The 15,052-nt window shown below is 46.1% G+C and overlaps 1 protein-coding gene across 1 annotated transcript; it reads right to left on the bottom strand.

The window, feature by feature from the left end:
* Positions 1 to 944: 944 nt before the first annotated feature.
* NPL (N-acetylneuraminate pyruvate lyase (dihydrodipicolinate synthase)) lies at positions 945 to 9,402 on the bottom strand. Its single transcript, XM_009078608.1, has 11 exons — positions 9,334 to 9,402; positions 7,690 to 7,763; positions 7,251 to 7,338; positions 5,835 to 5,892; positions 5,669 to 5,744; positions 4,193 to 4,285; positions 3,714 to 3,862; positions 3,474 to 3,520; positions 2,619 to 2,703; positions 1,956 to 1,995; positions 945 to 1,096 (listed from the first exon to the last, which is right to left on the bottom strand). The coding sequence occupies exons 1-11, from the start codon at positions 9,396 to 9,398 to the stop codon at positions 945 to 947; spliced, it is 927 nt and encodes a 308-aa protein (XP_009076856.1). The 5' UTR covers positions 9,399 to 9,402.
* Between the last annotated feature and the right edge of the window lie 5,650 nt (positions 9,403 to 15,052).

Raw genomic sequence — 15,052 nt, 5'->3', positions numbered from 1 at the left:
CTGTCCCAGGGTGCCCAGGGAGGCTGTGGCTGCCCCAACCCTGGCAGTGTTCACAGCCAGGTTGGATGAGCCTTGAGCAACCTGCTCTGCTGGGAGGTGTCCCTGCCCAGGGCAGGGCTTGGGACTAGGAAAAACTTCTGCCTAATAACTAGCCTAAATTTCCCCTCTTTCAATTTCTCCCCATTACTCCTCATCCTGTCACTGCAGTTCCTAATCAAGAGTCCCTCTGCAGCTTCCCTGGAGCCCCTTCAGCTCCTGGCAGGTTGCTCTAAGTTTTCCAGACAACCTTCTCTTCTCCAGGATGAACAGCCCCAACTTCCTCAGCCATATCACTGATCAAATAAAGATCACCCCAAGTTACTGGACAAGCTGCATCTGCAACCACCGAACCCCCATTCTCCCTCCCTCTCTCTCTCAGCCTCACATTTATTGCTAAATAAAACCCACATTATTATATTATTAATATATGGTCTCATTTGCCCTTAATTTGGGCAAAAGCATCTCTCACTACTCAGATCCTAACGAGGACAAAACACCATCTAGCTGGAGGGAGGGTGGTGGAGACAGATCTTCCTCCTTTCTAGGCAAAAGGCATCAGCTCCTCCAACTGGGTAAAACTGGCTGGTTTTTAATTAAAAGATACCAGTGAGTTCCAGAATGTGCAGAGCTCCAGGGAGCAGTGTAAAGTGGTGATTCCCAGCAAAGCCAGCCCTGACAGGAAAGGGGCTTGGGCACATTGCCAGTTCCCTGAAAGAAATCACAGTGCATCATGTGGGGGATGTGCCACGTGGCAGAGAATCCCAGACAAGGAACCTCCAGAGCAACATGGAAGTGAACATCATTGCAGATGTGGCACTTGAGGACGTGGTTTAGTGGTGGAGTGTCAGGTTAATGGTTGGACTCGATGACCTTGGAGGTCTTTTCCAAGCTTAATGATTGTAGGATCAGTCACCATCAGGCCACACAATGCTGTCCAGTTTGGCTTTGGCCTTGATGATGAACTCCTCGGAGGCATCAACGAGCGGAAGCCGTGGCGGTCCCATGGGAATGCCAGAAACAAAAGTCATCACAGCTTTAGTTTGTGCAACACCAAAACCTGTGTGGAGAAAAATAAAATCAGGACATTTACACACCATTTTGCTTCAAGTATCCTCAGTAGAGGTGTCCAAAAAAGCAGCAGCATAGACTGCCTGTGTCATCCAGCATCAACCAGGCTCACATCTCCTTATGAACCTCTGGAAACTCAGTGTTTGCCTCTTCATCTACAAGATGCATTTCCTCTGACTTTGAACACAAGAAAAAACAGCCAAGCACTAAGCTCAGCTAGATCCATCACAGCAAAACCACAGTGAATAATTCTCTTCATCACATGTCTGACTGAATTTAATTTAACCACTCAATGTGTGATTCACTGTCCCTACACCACTCTGACTTGGTTGGGTTTAATTGCTTTTGATGTTCAAACTTCATTTTGTTTCTAAAAACCATCCAATTTTCAAATGTTTTGGCCTTGTACAGCCTTCAAGAGAGTTGCTCAAGCTACAGCAAGGCAGGAGAGAGGAGTATCAGAGCTGTTCCCTACTTGGGCACCACCATTTCAGAAGAATGACTAGGAATAAAGCTAGAAATTAACTTCTGGAGACAGAAAAAACCTCCACCTAACACAGAAACAACCCACAGAAAGAGTCAGGGTAAGACAATCAGAGTCACAGCTTTAAATGTGTGAGGTTTCACAGCAGAAGGAAGGAAGGGAGAGTGGAATCTCTCTGGGCTGCTGGGTCAGCTCCCTTTGCTGGGTCCCAGCTGCTGCTAACTTGGGAAACAGCAGATGCAACAGTTTTTCACTGTGAAATCTTTTAGGAAGGAAGTTGTGGGAGTACAGCACATGAGAGTTTCAGAAACACCAGGTCTGCATTTCTGGACACAACGAGGGAAACAGGCAGGGTTGGACTCACCCAGTTTGATGACAAAGTTGAGGAATTCTCCAGTGAGAAACTAGAAAAGACAGACAGTAGTTTATTAACACCCTCAAATGTGAAGGTGTAAAAGCACCTAGAGCTATTATGATATTTATTATCTTATACACTTGTTGCACAGCTTTGATCAAAGCCCTTGGCCACCTGGCCAGTCCATGGGAAAAACTAATTGAATGCCATTGGAACAGGGGAGGGATGCCTCAAATGTCCCATAGAAACATTGTAAACTGATGGCTCAGAACTCCCCACAAACCTTCAAGCTGCCCAAGCCCAAGAGGGGTGAAGGCAGAGCTGATCTGGGACAGCTTTCTGCCCAACATCATGTAGGCTATCCCTAGAATATTCCTAGTCAAGAGGCTTGGCCACTGTGGGTTTGTTCAAGGAAAAAGGTCAGGCCATTGCTCCCTTGCATGGATGAGATTGGAGAGCTGAAGGGTGAGGCAGATCTTGGTTAAAACTTAGCAGGGACTGGTCAAAAAGGTGAGGAGGGATGAATAACAAGCAGAGGGTTGGAACTGAAAGGATTTTCCTTCCATAGAGCTACCTCGGGGTACAGATGACAAAAACCACATGGAAAAGAGCCCCAATAAAACTCAAGCAGAAAGAAGGTTGCTCCCAGTGGGACCAGGGAAGACACTGTACCTGATACTTCTGTGCCAAGGCAAGGTCTGGCTTTGCAAAGGCTTGCAGCATCAGATTGGTTTTTCGGCCCAAATAGTTGTATGTACTGCCAAAACAAACCCAAAAACAGACCAAAAATAGAATTGGTAAATGCAAAGGATGAACTTAGAGCCACCAAAACAAAAGAAGTACCCCCAGGCTTTTGCTGTTGACATAGAAATGTCACTGTTAGGAGAGAACTTCCTGCAACCTGTGTGTGCTTTGTACTGTGAAGCACCTGAAAGTATGCCAGCCCTACAGAAGAGTTTGGAGAGCAGCTTTCTCTTCCCAGTTCTTTCCAAATAGAACTGCTTTTCAATTAAAACCAAAAAGGACAGCATCAGGCAATAAAGAAACTCAATCACTTCATTTTCCAGTTGCTTGGTCATCTAATGGATCATCTAGAGAGGAACACAGGATCACAGTAATTCATCTGAGCAGCCTGGTAGGAGGGGCAGAAGATAAATCAGACATTAAGCTCAGCAGAGCTTTTCCTCACAGACTTCTCATATAAACTAGTGATTTTATCCTCTCTTCCTTACCCGTATAATGAAGATAGAAGTGATTCCCTACTACAAAAGTTGCCATGAGGATAAAAAGTACGTTGAAACCTTTGGGTCAGCAATAAACACCCAAAGGAACATAATCCAAGATCTCAGGTTATATGACTGTGCCAGCACTAGTACTGGGGCTGGATTATCTATCTGTTTGCCTCTGTACATTCCCACCCTGAAAAATCCTCTGCTGCAGTGACAGAAGACAGTCAGGGAAATACTGTGCAGACAGTGAAGATACAACAACACAGTGTGGAGGGGAAGGAGTCCAAGCCATACTGACCTTCCAACTGCTCCATCTGCCCCTATTGCCAGTGCACCCAACAGTTGCTAGTTTGGGGTGGGGGGAGAAAAAAATAAACAAAATTTTACTTCATGTAATAAAATAAAGCAAACAAAAGGGGTGGTGAGAGGGAGCAGTGAGGCTGCCTGGCACTCAGTGCCCAGGGTGATTTTTTTTTTTCCCCAGGGCTGAAGCAAGAGAATATCTTAGAAGTAAGTATTTTTCAGAGGAGCCTCTTACCTCATCCACCCCATAAAGGAATTCCAGCTGCTCTGTTTCATTCTTGCTGATGCACTGTGCAAGGTCCAGGAGGTCTGTGTCGCTGAACTTCACGCCCTGGAAGGTTGGGATCCGTGTTTTTATCCCCTCCAGCAGCTCTTCCACACGTACTGTGCACAACAGCAACCTCATGTGAAGCAACACACACCTGTCTGGGAGAGTTCCCTGCCTTGGCCCAAGAGGGAGGATTAATATTTTACAAGTTGTTTGCTTTTGGCCTAAGCCTAGTACACTATACAGGTCTAAAACAAAAAGACAACTTCAGTGTGGTTATTTCCCAGAGTGATAGAAATATCAGAATGTGAAACCTCTGGATAAGTGAAAGTTTAGGAATAAACTGGTAACAGCATATTTAAGACTAAATACAAATTCATCCATCAGAAACAGCACATAACCTGCTGCCCAGAGCAAATACTCAAAGGTCTGTACTCTGTACTTACTCTTCACACCTGTCAGAGGAGGAATGTGGTAGTAATAAAAGGGAACTGCAGGGGCTTCAGCTGCAACCTTCTGCAGGAAAGCAACCAGCTCATCTGGAAGGAAACAATCAGGTATTGCCATGAGCAGGAGACTGTCCATGGGGAGGGACAGTTCAGATTCACAGCAGCAGGGGCTGTGGAGAGCTCACAGCTTGTGCACCATACACAGCAAGTCATACAGGTCCTTCACACACATGTAACATTAAATAGGACAAAAATCAGGGGAAGACCTTCAGGAAGGCAAAGACAAGATGTATTTTAAACCAAACCCATTTCAGGAAGTCACACTCACTCTCTTCCAGGTGTAAGTCAGCCATGCTCTCACATGTGCAAGTCTTGTGTGCCAAGTGGCCTCACCAGGATCACTTGTGTGCAACAGAGGACAAGGGATCAAGTTCACCTTCACTGCCCCAGGGCACTGCTTGGTGTGATGCTGAACAGCTTTGCTGACAACTTTTTGTACCATTTTAAGTCTCAAAAAGTTATTATGGCTGAAATTCTTCCCAAGAATCTTATTCACTGCATCCTTCACAGATCTCAGGCAATTTTGCCATTGGTACAGCTGAAGAGGAATGGCAAAACCCAATGTGCTGAGACCTCACTGCCATCCTACTCTCTGCAAGGTCTTCTGCTGATCTCTGTGAGCACCACTTGGATTGCTCTTGACTGTGTCCTGGCTATCACCACCAGCCATTCTGGCAATCCAACCCTGGTTTCTTCTGGTCCTTTCATGTCAACATTTCCATGCATGTTCCTGTCCCTGCCCAGGGCAGGGGGTTGGGACTAGATGATCTGTAAGGTCAATTCCAACCCTTAAAATTCTATGATTCTGTGATTAATTCAGACAGCTTTTAACATTTCTGTTACAAACCTGCACTTCATTTCGTTTTTTTACACCATGTTCATGATCTTTTTTCCTGTTACAAACCTGCACTTCATTTCGTTCTTTTATGCCATGTTCATGATCTTTCTTGAAAGCAAAACACTCAGTTTTTTTAAGTTCTGAGGTAGCCTTAGGTGGACAGAACAAAGCCTGATCCCCTCAGTAACAAGAGGCACAGCTATATATCAGCAGTTCATCAATCTGGTCCATGCCCAGCAAGGGACAGCATGGAACCAACTGCTTCCTAGGGTGGTCTAGATCAAGTGTCAACTCCACAGTCTATTCAGAACACAGACTCTTTCCATAAACAACCCTTCATTTTACAAGAGGCTAACAAAACACATCCCAAAAAACATCCTGCCCACTGGGAGAATTTGGCTATCTCCCATCTTTAAAAAATGCTGCTCCTAGGTTTTGCTTTTGCATGGCATCAGACATGACAGATGTGCAAACATTCCCACTAGAACATTCTCCAAAGAAAGAAGGTGGCATTAATCTTTTCTATGTGATAAAGGTTTGGAGGGCAATAAAATGACCTCAGCAAACCTACTCACCTTTGTTTGTGGGCTTGAAGAAGAAAGGGGCTATGACAGCAATGCCATTAGCACCTATGGCTGCTGCATGTCTTGCCTGTAAAAGACAGAAAAGAAAGTACCTGAAGGTACATCTGCTGATATTTATCACACACACAGTGAGAAAAGAGTCGTATCATATACACACCAGCTCCTGGGACTCTGGCAGGCTCAGTGCTCCCACGTGAATGATCACATGGTCCAATCTGCACAAAAAAACACATTCAGAAGGTTCAGGGAGGTTTCATAGTTTCATAGTATGTTAAGGGGTTGGGATGGAGCTTAGAGATGATCCAGCCCCAAGCCCTGCCCTGGGCAGGGACACCTCCCACCAGAGCAGGTTGCTCAAGGCTCATCCAACCTGGCTGTGAACACTGCCAGGGGTGGGGCAGCCACAGCCTCCCTGGGCAACCTGGGACAGTGTCTCACCACCACAACAGGGAAAACTTCTGGCTGATATCTAATCTAAATTTCCCTCTTTCAATTTATCCCCATTACAGGAGTTTCAGTGATGGTGAAAAATACCAGGCTGCCAAAATGACTCACTTCAGCCCAGGAGCCACAGAATGAGAACTTCACTGAGCTAGATGAAAGCTAAGAAGGATTTGAGTCTGTGCTGACCTGATGAGCAGACACACATGGAAAATGCCAGCAGTGGCAAGCAGCTGGTGGTGGAAAAAAGAAACCACATTTGCAAACACAAATCATGTGTGCCTCCTTGCTGAGGGACTTGCAAGGCTGTCAGGGGGAACAAATCTTAGTGTTTTATTAGCAAGTTGAAGGATTTAAGGGGAAACTGGGAAAAGGAAAAGATATTAAAGCATAACCTTGCTTTCTTAACCTATTTCTCAGCAGCCCTACCAGAAGAGGTCAAGTTCACAGCAGCATCTTTGACTGCTTGTCTGCTCCTGCCAAGGGAATCTCCCAGCTTCCAGGCCCTCAATCCCACTGCTGTTTTTCTCCTTTATATCCATAGGAGATATGGATATAAAGGCTGTGCATGTGAAGGCTGTGAGCCTGCACACCAGTTTAGTTCTGCTCACTATCCTTCACCCCCTTCTCCACCCTCTGAGAGAGCAGTGAAGAGGAAGGCAGCATGAGGGATATGAGGCTATGGCAGGTACAAGGGATGGAAATGCAGTTGGATACAGAGCTGCAAGTCCAGCTGAATTCCTTCCTCTGTCAGTGATGTTGCACCTTTAGGGAAGCAGGTAAACACTTGACACCACAGCTTCAGTCCTACCAAATAATTTAATATACTGAAAGGTTCAGAAATGCTCTTGTATTTCTTCTCAAGAATAAGCAAAGGGTACAGCCCTTTTTTCCCCCCCAAGCCCTTTCTTGTCCCCTCAGTGTACCAAAGAGGACTCTCTAAGCAGCAGAAATGGACACCAGCTAACTGGCAGTGACAAAACCACACTCTGCTGTGCTAAAGGAGCTGGGGAACACAGCCCAGCAACAGAATACTAAAATGAAAAGGTGTCAGCAAATGTGGCTTTGCAGTCAGGCATGGCTGTATCACATCATGAGATCTGGAACCCCCTGTTCCCTCTCAGCTACTCACTTGTCTTTTCCTTGGCACATCCATTCTTCTGCCAGCTGCTTCCTCTCCTGGATGCTAAGGGACAGGCCCTCTCCTGTCGTGCCATTCACTGTTCCGACACAACACAACACACGTCACTGAAGGCAAGAACTGACACTTTTTGAGTTGAGAAGAATCATTCAGTTGTGTCTTCTCTGCCAACACAGCATTATCCAATCACCTCTAGGAATGTCACTGTATGAGGGCAATACTCATTTTACCCCACACAGAAATGGGGTGTGGGCAAAAGCAGATGCCTTAAGGACCTCTTGCACTCTCTCCACTGGTGGATATAAATGGCCAGGGTGATCCCACATCTGACTATGGGACCATCTTCCCACTACAGCTCTTATCAGGTAAGGTATCATATAATTCCCATCCAGGCAAAACAGGTGTAAAGAAGTTTGTCAGAAAAACTTACCAAAGACATTCTTCACATTCTGCTCCTTTATCAGATAATCCACGTACTGACGGATCACTGGGAGGTTAATTTGTCTGTAAGGAAAGGAACCACAGCCACCATAAGTCTCCACCCACAGTTATCTGCAACTTAGAAAGCAAGAAACCAACCCAAAGACATGCATTTGTGAAAACTTGTATTTGCACACACACAGATTGCCCCAAGGTACAACACCCTCAGCATCTTTTCAACATCTGAGCTAACAGCTCAGCTCTGAATTCTTTTCTTCCAGCTTCTCTTCCTCCTAACACTCCTCACTGTTTCAACCTTTTCTCTCAGTTGGGAATTACTGCAGGCTTGTCACAGCAAAGGACTTTTTCGCAGCGCTATGAGAGAACAAGAGGCACTCAAACCTTTTCAGCTGCTGAGGGAACAGAAGTCCTTGAGAGCACAAAGATGTTTGTGCAAGTGCTGGCAAAGAGTTAAACTGTGCTTGTAACTGCTGGACAGGGACAGTGAAATGGCATCTGCTGGATGTGACTTTGACCTCTCTCTCTCTCATTAAAGGATGAGGAAAACAACAGACTTCCCTAACAAACAAGGAAAACTGAATCCTAGGTTTATCTTCTCTGCAGGACAAACTTGCTTTGTTTACCAGTGTGTAATATTATGCTGTTGTTTTCATTTGTCAATACCACAGACCAACCCTATAGTCTGGAAGCCAGTTCTGGTGCCTTGACTGGCTTTACACATCACCCAAAATTCCACAGTTGTCTTCCCAGAACGTAGCAGACAAGGACAGTTCCAGGCAGAGGGTTCAGGTCACTCTCTAAATGCCATATGGCTTTAAATTTGAGTTGCAATAAAAAATGAAGTCAGAGACAAACTTCCTTTAAAGCAAGAATGAAAGCAGTGACTGTGATGGAATGAGCTCCCTGACTGGGGCAGTGCCAAACTTTACAGCACTTCTAAAAAGTTCAGTTTTTGAGGTTTGTAGTGGCAAATCTCACCTGTCTCCCTCAAAAGCAAATAGAGTTCCTGACACTTCCCCCAGCAGAGCACACTTGCTGACTCCAAACAGCTCTGTCTTGCAACACCAAAACAGAGTCAGGAGGATTTCTGTGTGCCAGCCCTGCTCCGAGGAGAGCTGAATTTCAAGTTTCTGTTTGATGCTATTTGCAGAACTGTGCTGTCCTTGCAGTGTTTTCTTCAGGCTTAGACTAACCCTGTGCACACATGCACACAGGATGAGTCAGCTGAGGTAAAGAGAAGTCTGAAAGGCCCTACAGATTCTGACAATTCTAGCTCTCAAGAGCTCTTTTTAACTAGGACTGTGATTTTCCTTAGCAAACATGAAAACACCACAATACTCTACACATATAACCTTACTGTGATTTAATTTGCACGTACAAAGCAGCAGAGAAAGAGATGTGAGACTGATCCAAACCTACAGCCCTTGCTGGGCAACAGGAGGAGGCAGAGGCAAGGGAATCTCACTGGTCCTAGTGGGACCAACCTAATAGCTCCCCCATCCCATCGGGGATCTGATTTTAAAAAACCCAAACAACACAAACCCGAAACTAACAAATAAACAAAGCAGATCAGTTCCAAACAGGAAAGAAGAAAATAGGGGTGTAAGGAGACAGTGCAGCTTTGACAACTCACCCATCAGGAGTCATTGGAGTGATTGTAGCAGCTACCAGACCCTGTAACTTCTTCATGCGTTTCATTGAGCTGTTTGGAAAAGAAAAGGGTATAAATCACTGCCGGCCCCGCTCGAGCCCGGCTGAGCGGGCAGGAGGCGGAGAGAGGGGCGGGAGCCGCGGCACCAGCTGACTGGGAGCCCATCCTCGGCCAGTCCTCCCTGTCCAGCGCATCCTCACCCTGCTCTCCTTGTCCAGCGCATCCTCACCCAGCTCTCCTTCTCCAGCTCATCCTCAGCCAGCTCTCCTTGTCCAGCCCATCCTCGTCCAGCTCTCCTTCTCCAGCTCATCCTCAGCCAGCTCTCCTTGTCCAGCCCATCCTCGTCCAGCTCTCCTTCTCCAGCTCATCCTCAGCCAGCTCTCCTTGTCCAGCCCATCCTCGTCCAGCTCTCCTTCTCCAGCTCATCCTCAGCCAGCTCTCCTTGTCCAGCCCATCCTCGTCCAGCTCTCCTTCTCCAGCTCATCCTCAGCCAGCTCTCCTTGTCCAGCCCATCCTCGTCCAGCTCTCCTTCTCCAGCTCATCCTCAGCCAGCTCTCCTTGTCCAGCCCATCCTCGTCCAGCTCTCCTTCTCCAGCTCATCCTCAGCCAGCTCTCCTTGTCCATCTCATCCTCACCCAACACTCCTTGTCCAGCCCATCCTCAGCCACAGATCCATGTCTCTGTGTGAGAGAGGCAAACTGAGGTCAGGCTATGACAAGACAGCAGCAAACAGTGGCTCATGAGGAGCTAAAGCTGCTCCTCAGATGCAGCTCAACATGTGGCTCTAGCACATGCAGTGCTGAGCGTGGGCCCCATGGCAGCTGTGCCCAGCACAATCCTCCTCCATCCCACCAGAGCTACAGATGGCTTGGACTTTTAGTCTTCTCCCAGTAGATCTGATCACCAGACAACCAACAGAGCACCAGCACCACTGAAGGTGATGCCCTGAACAGCTCCATGGCAGTAACCCATTCTGCCTTCAGTGTGAACTTCCAGTTCTTCCCTTAGAGCATGTTTGGAGAGCACCCAGTGCCTGCAGAGAACAATCCCCTGTTGTTGTGTGCTCTGGGAGCACATTTTTCATGTAGTCACACAATAATCTCAGAAGTTGGGGCTGTGGTATTCCTCCTCCACCCCGAAATATGCTCCCTGTGGGTTGTTTGTATGCAGAGATCACTTTCCCTGGGGTTTGGTGTTAATAACAGCTCCTCACATACCACATGCATTCTCCTTCTCTTCGAGGCTCATTTCCTTCTTCCAGAAACCTCTTCTCTACACTCTCCCATTCCCATGGGTCATTTATCTTCCTCCAGGCTCAACAGTTCCAGCTCTCACAACCTGTTCCACCTCCCCAAAAGATCAGTGTGTTTCAGGAGGTTCAGAGACAATTCAGTGCTCTGCAGAGCCAGTTAGAAAAAGGTCACAAGATATTCTGTGTTTTAACAGGGGAGAAGTTTTACAGTAGCTTGGAGTGGTTTAGAGCTGCTTAGAACAGTCTGCAGGAGTCACAGACTGGTCTAGAAGGGTTTTAGAGCAGCTCAGAGCTCTTCAGAGGGATTTTAAAGCTGTGTAGAGGACTTCAGACTTGCAGAGATTTAGAGGCATTTGAGATGCATTTAGAGACATATTAGTGCTGCTTATAGCAACACAGAGGAGCTTTAAATCAATTTTGAGGTGCTCTGAGGGTTTCAGAAGAGGTTTAGAAGAGTTAAAGGAGTTTAGAGAGCTTTACAGGAGTTCTGGCAAACTCTACAGGATTTCAGAGCTGCTTTATAAAGGTTTAGAACTGTTTATAGAGGGTTTAGAGGACTGAGACCAATTCAGAGTGGGTTTAGAGGGCTTCAGGGAAGTTTTAGCACTGTTTCTCTAAGCAGGAGTCTCAGAACTACAGAAAGGAGTTCTAGAGCCATGGCAAGGAAGCTGAGAGGGGTTTTGAGATCAGTGTTGAAGCATTTTACTGCTGCTTAAAGCAGTGTGGAGGAGTTCTAGGTGTTAGTGTTGTTCAGAGGATTTTCAGAGTGGTGGAGTGGAGGTTTTAGAGGGATTTGGAGCTTCTCACCATTGTTTGTAGCCAATCAGAAGAGTTTCAGAGCTGTTTCAATGGGTTGTAGAGCAGCGTGGTGTATTTTAGAGGTATTCTGGAGCTCTTTGGAGAGGCCCAGGCTGGTTTAGCACTCTCCAGAATCACTCATTATTTTAAAAGGTGTAACTATAGCTCTTCAAGAGCCACAACCCCGGGGCAGAGGGTTGGAACTATAAGCTCTTTAGGGTCCCTTCCAACCCAAACCATTTCATGATTCTCTGGTTCAGGCTGGTGTGTTTACTGCATAAAAGTTGTTGAACATGCCAATATGCTAATTTTTTAGATGTTAAATGCTTCAATGCTTAACCTTCCCATTAACAGTCAACAGAATCTGACCAAATTTCTGGATGTGGAAATAGAACTATGAGGGTGCACTGGATCCATTAGTGAGCTGAAGTGACCACTGGCCATCAGGAGAGTTTGAGTATGAAAGGAAAAGTCACCCCTGAACACAACCAACAGTGCCATCTGCTGCAGAGTGTGGCATTGGCTCATCCTGGGAAAGGAGAGCAGAGGGACCAGGGTGTGGAAGAATCATCTCTGGAAGCTTTAGTCAGATCTTCTTTCTAGCAAGGATTGTTACCTCCTCCCCTGAATGAGATGCTCCTGTCTTGAAGATAAAAATTCACCTTGTTTCACATTCTTGTATCTGAGAAGGATCTGTCAATAGCAGAACATGGATGAATTTGTAGGGGAAGGTGAATTCATCTCCTCTCCTTCCAGCACTCAGAGAGGACTGGAGGTGTCTGTGGATTTAAGCAAGTATTAAAGCTGGCTAAAGAAGTTTACTGAGACAATTGCTCGTGGGGTTCAGCTGCTAGCTACACCCCTGAACAGATCCATATGAAAAATAACCCTTATTTTGGAAGAAAGCCAGTGAATAAAGCCATATATAAAGCTGAGATAGCTGTTCTCTGGGCAATATGCACAGAACACAAGAAGGTTTTGGAATATTTTTCATGGCAGCTAGAAGGATTGATCCAGTTAGGATTAATTCCCCAAACCTAGATGATTCAAAAATGTGACCTTCAGCAGAGAAATCTTGGAAAATGCCAAGTCAAGAGTGCCCTGGAGTGGTGTTGGCTGTAGGAGGCTGTTTGTTTGGTGAAGAGCAGCCAGTTCCATGTGTGAAAGGAGTCACTCATTCAGCAAGTCACAGCTGTCCAAGGTAGCAGAGAGATAAAGTAGTTTCAGGTGTCATTTGGAACAAACTAGCTGGAATCAGGCAAAAACCACCAACAAAATCCACAGACACATTTCCAGGAGCAAATGATTTTTGGCTGAAGACCAAATGGCAACAAATTGGTGTGTCGATGTAAACTGTGTAGGGTGGAGGATAAGGTCTAAGTACCACCTCACTGCACTTCTGGCAGAGATTTTGTTTCCACAACTTGCAGTGCTAATAAGGAATAACCTTGGAACAATACTATAGTGCATTCAACTGCTTCTTTAGAATATGGTTTGCTTCTGCTTCCTCATTTTCCATGCTGGAAGTAAGATGTAAATGGAGGCTTTCTTTTTCCTTAGAGCAAGGAGATAAGAGGTTTCTTTTGGGAGATGAATTTGCAGCAAACCACTGCTCATCTAACAACATACAAAGACACTTTTGCTGCCCTGGACAAGAACTACCATGAACATCACATGCTCAACTTCTTTCCTGTGGAGTGTCTGTGTCAACTGATACGTGTGTGTGCGTGCAAAGGCCATTTTTATGTGAACAGACTCAGCTCTTCTAAATGAAAATCACTGTCAAGCACCAGGCTGACTGATGCTCTGACAGACTCAGGCAGCAAAGCCAAACTGCCTGGAGCTTTGGGTTGAGATGTGTGAGTAGCCAGACAGGAGACACTCTGTCCCTCACACACATCTTCGTATTACGCTACAGAATCATCAGCTACACGAACATGACTCAAAGTTATCATTAACCACGCTGTAACAATGCATTTTTTTTCCCTGGGTTTCTCCAAGCCTGACACAATTAGGTCAGTGGAAAAGATTCCTGGCTTTTGTGCCAGCAGCCTGTGTTTGCCTCTAGGGATAAAGGTGACTTACAACAGCACTGCGTGGATGTGACAGCAGCGATTGTGGTGCTGCCACAGAGCAGATGGAAGCAGTTTTGCTGTGGAACATGTTGCTTAAGGTCTTGCCTGGGCTTCCTACAGAGAGGAAAAGTGGAAATCACAAGGGATCATATCACAGGCTTGTCCTTATACTTATCCCACCGAATCTATTACCACAGTCCCAGTTCATTCCAGTGTTCCTGCACAGAAGTGCCTGATGAAAACAGTAAAATCAAGGTACATTCCATGTGCTTTCCTGTGCTTGTGCCCTCATCTCTCCTCCTTAAAGCAACAGTGCAGAACAACATTGCTCTGTCAGGTTTTCTAGAAAATACCAGCAAGTCCCAGGCATATGTATGACATTAAACAGAGGTGTCATAGGCCAGTTGTGAGACTTAAGGACTGCTGCATACTCAGATTTTCCCCTGCTTGGGGGTACCAGTGAGACTGTGTGTCAGCCTTCAGAATTCCATCCCTATCCCCTAATTATATACAGTTTGGGAATGTATATAGTTATATATACATGTCCTCATAGTTGTATGCATGTGCTCATGCCTGCCCCACTGTCTCATGCAGCTGTTGACATGTTCTCCCAATGTCTATGTGAAAAACAAGACTGTTGGAAAACAACCTCTCGGGAAAACACTGAGGATTGTTCTCCAGCCTGGGGCTGCTCCACCAGGAACAGTCAGCTCTTTGTCAGGGCCATCAGCTGGACATATACAAACTGAGTGGGGGTTTGTTTGGGGCCTCTCTGCCTCAGAAATGAGAACCCACTGTGGGCCTGTGTTTATCTACAGAGAAATTGTGCACCTTTCAAGGCAATACTTCTTAGTGGGGTAAATTTGTGGAGATTTGGCATTGGAATGTGCTGCCCAGGGAGGTGGTGGATTCACCATCCCTGGAGGTTTTCAAGCCGAGAGTGGATGTGGCACTTAGTGCTAGTAACCACCATAGGGTTGGATTTCATGATCTTGGAGGTGTTTTCCAAGTTGATTCACCAAACTGTTGTGGCTGGGTATTGTTTTCCACATAGCTTTCTCTGCTCTGGAGGTCAGGTTGGATGGGCTCCTGAGCAACGTGATCTAGTGGAAGGTGTCATTGCCCATGGCAGGGGGTGGAAGTGGATGACCTTTAAGGTCCCTTCCAGCCCAAACCATTCTAGGATTCTATGAAATTGATTACCAGTTGACACCTGACAGGAATGTTGAGGTGGCACAGTAGGGTGGCAGCTAACCTTACACAAGCACATGTCTGTAGTTCCTGAGCACACACCACAAAGTAGCAGCTTCTGATTCTCCAGAACACCCTGTTGATATTCCTGTTTGACCCAAACAGAGCACAAGTAAAATTGACAAACATTTTACCCCATAAAATAGAATTACAAAGCATGCAGAGAACTGGTTCTGCATCTCAGGCCTTAGCATGTCCTAATGAACTCCAGCAGTAACCCACTCTGTGCACCACACCCTTTCTGTGGCTCTAGAGAGCTTTGTGGCTTCAGAGCTAAGTTCCCAATTGCTATTTGGCATGGTTTGGGTATCATTCCCCCTTTCAG

Source organism: Acanthisitta chloris, unplaced genomic scaffold (assembly GCF_000695815.1).
Source record: "Acanthisitta chloris isolate BGI_N310 unplaced genomic scaffold, ASM69581v1 scaffold29237, whole genome shotgun sequence".
Classification (NCBI taxonomy): domain Eukaryota; kingdom Metazoa; phylum Chordata; class Aves; order Passeriformes; family Acanthisittidae; genus Acanthisitta; species Acanthisitta chloris.
This window is presented reverse-complemented; position numbering and strand designations above follow the sequence as displayed.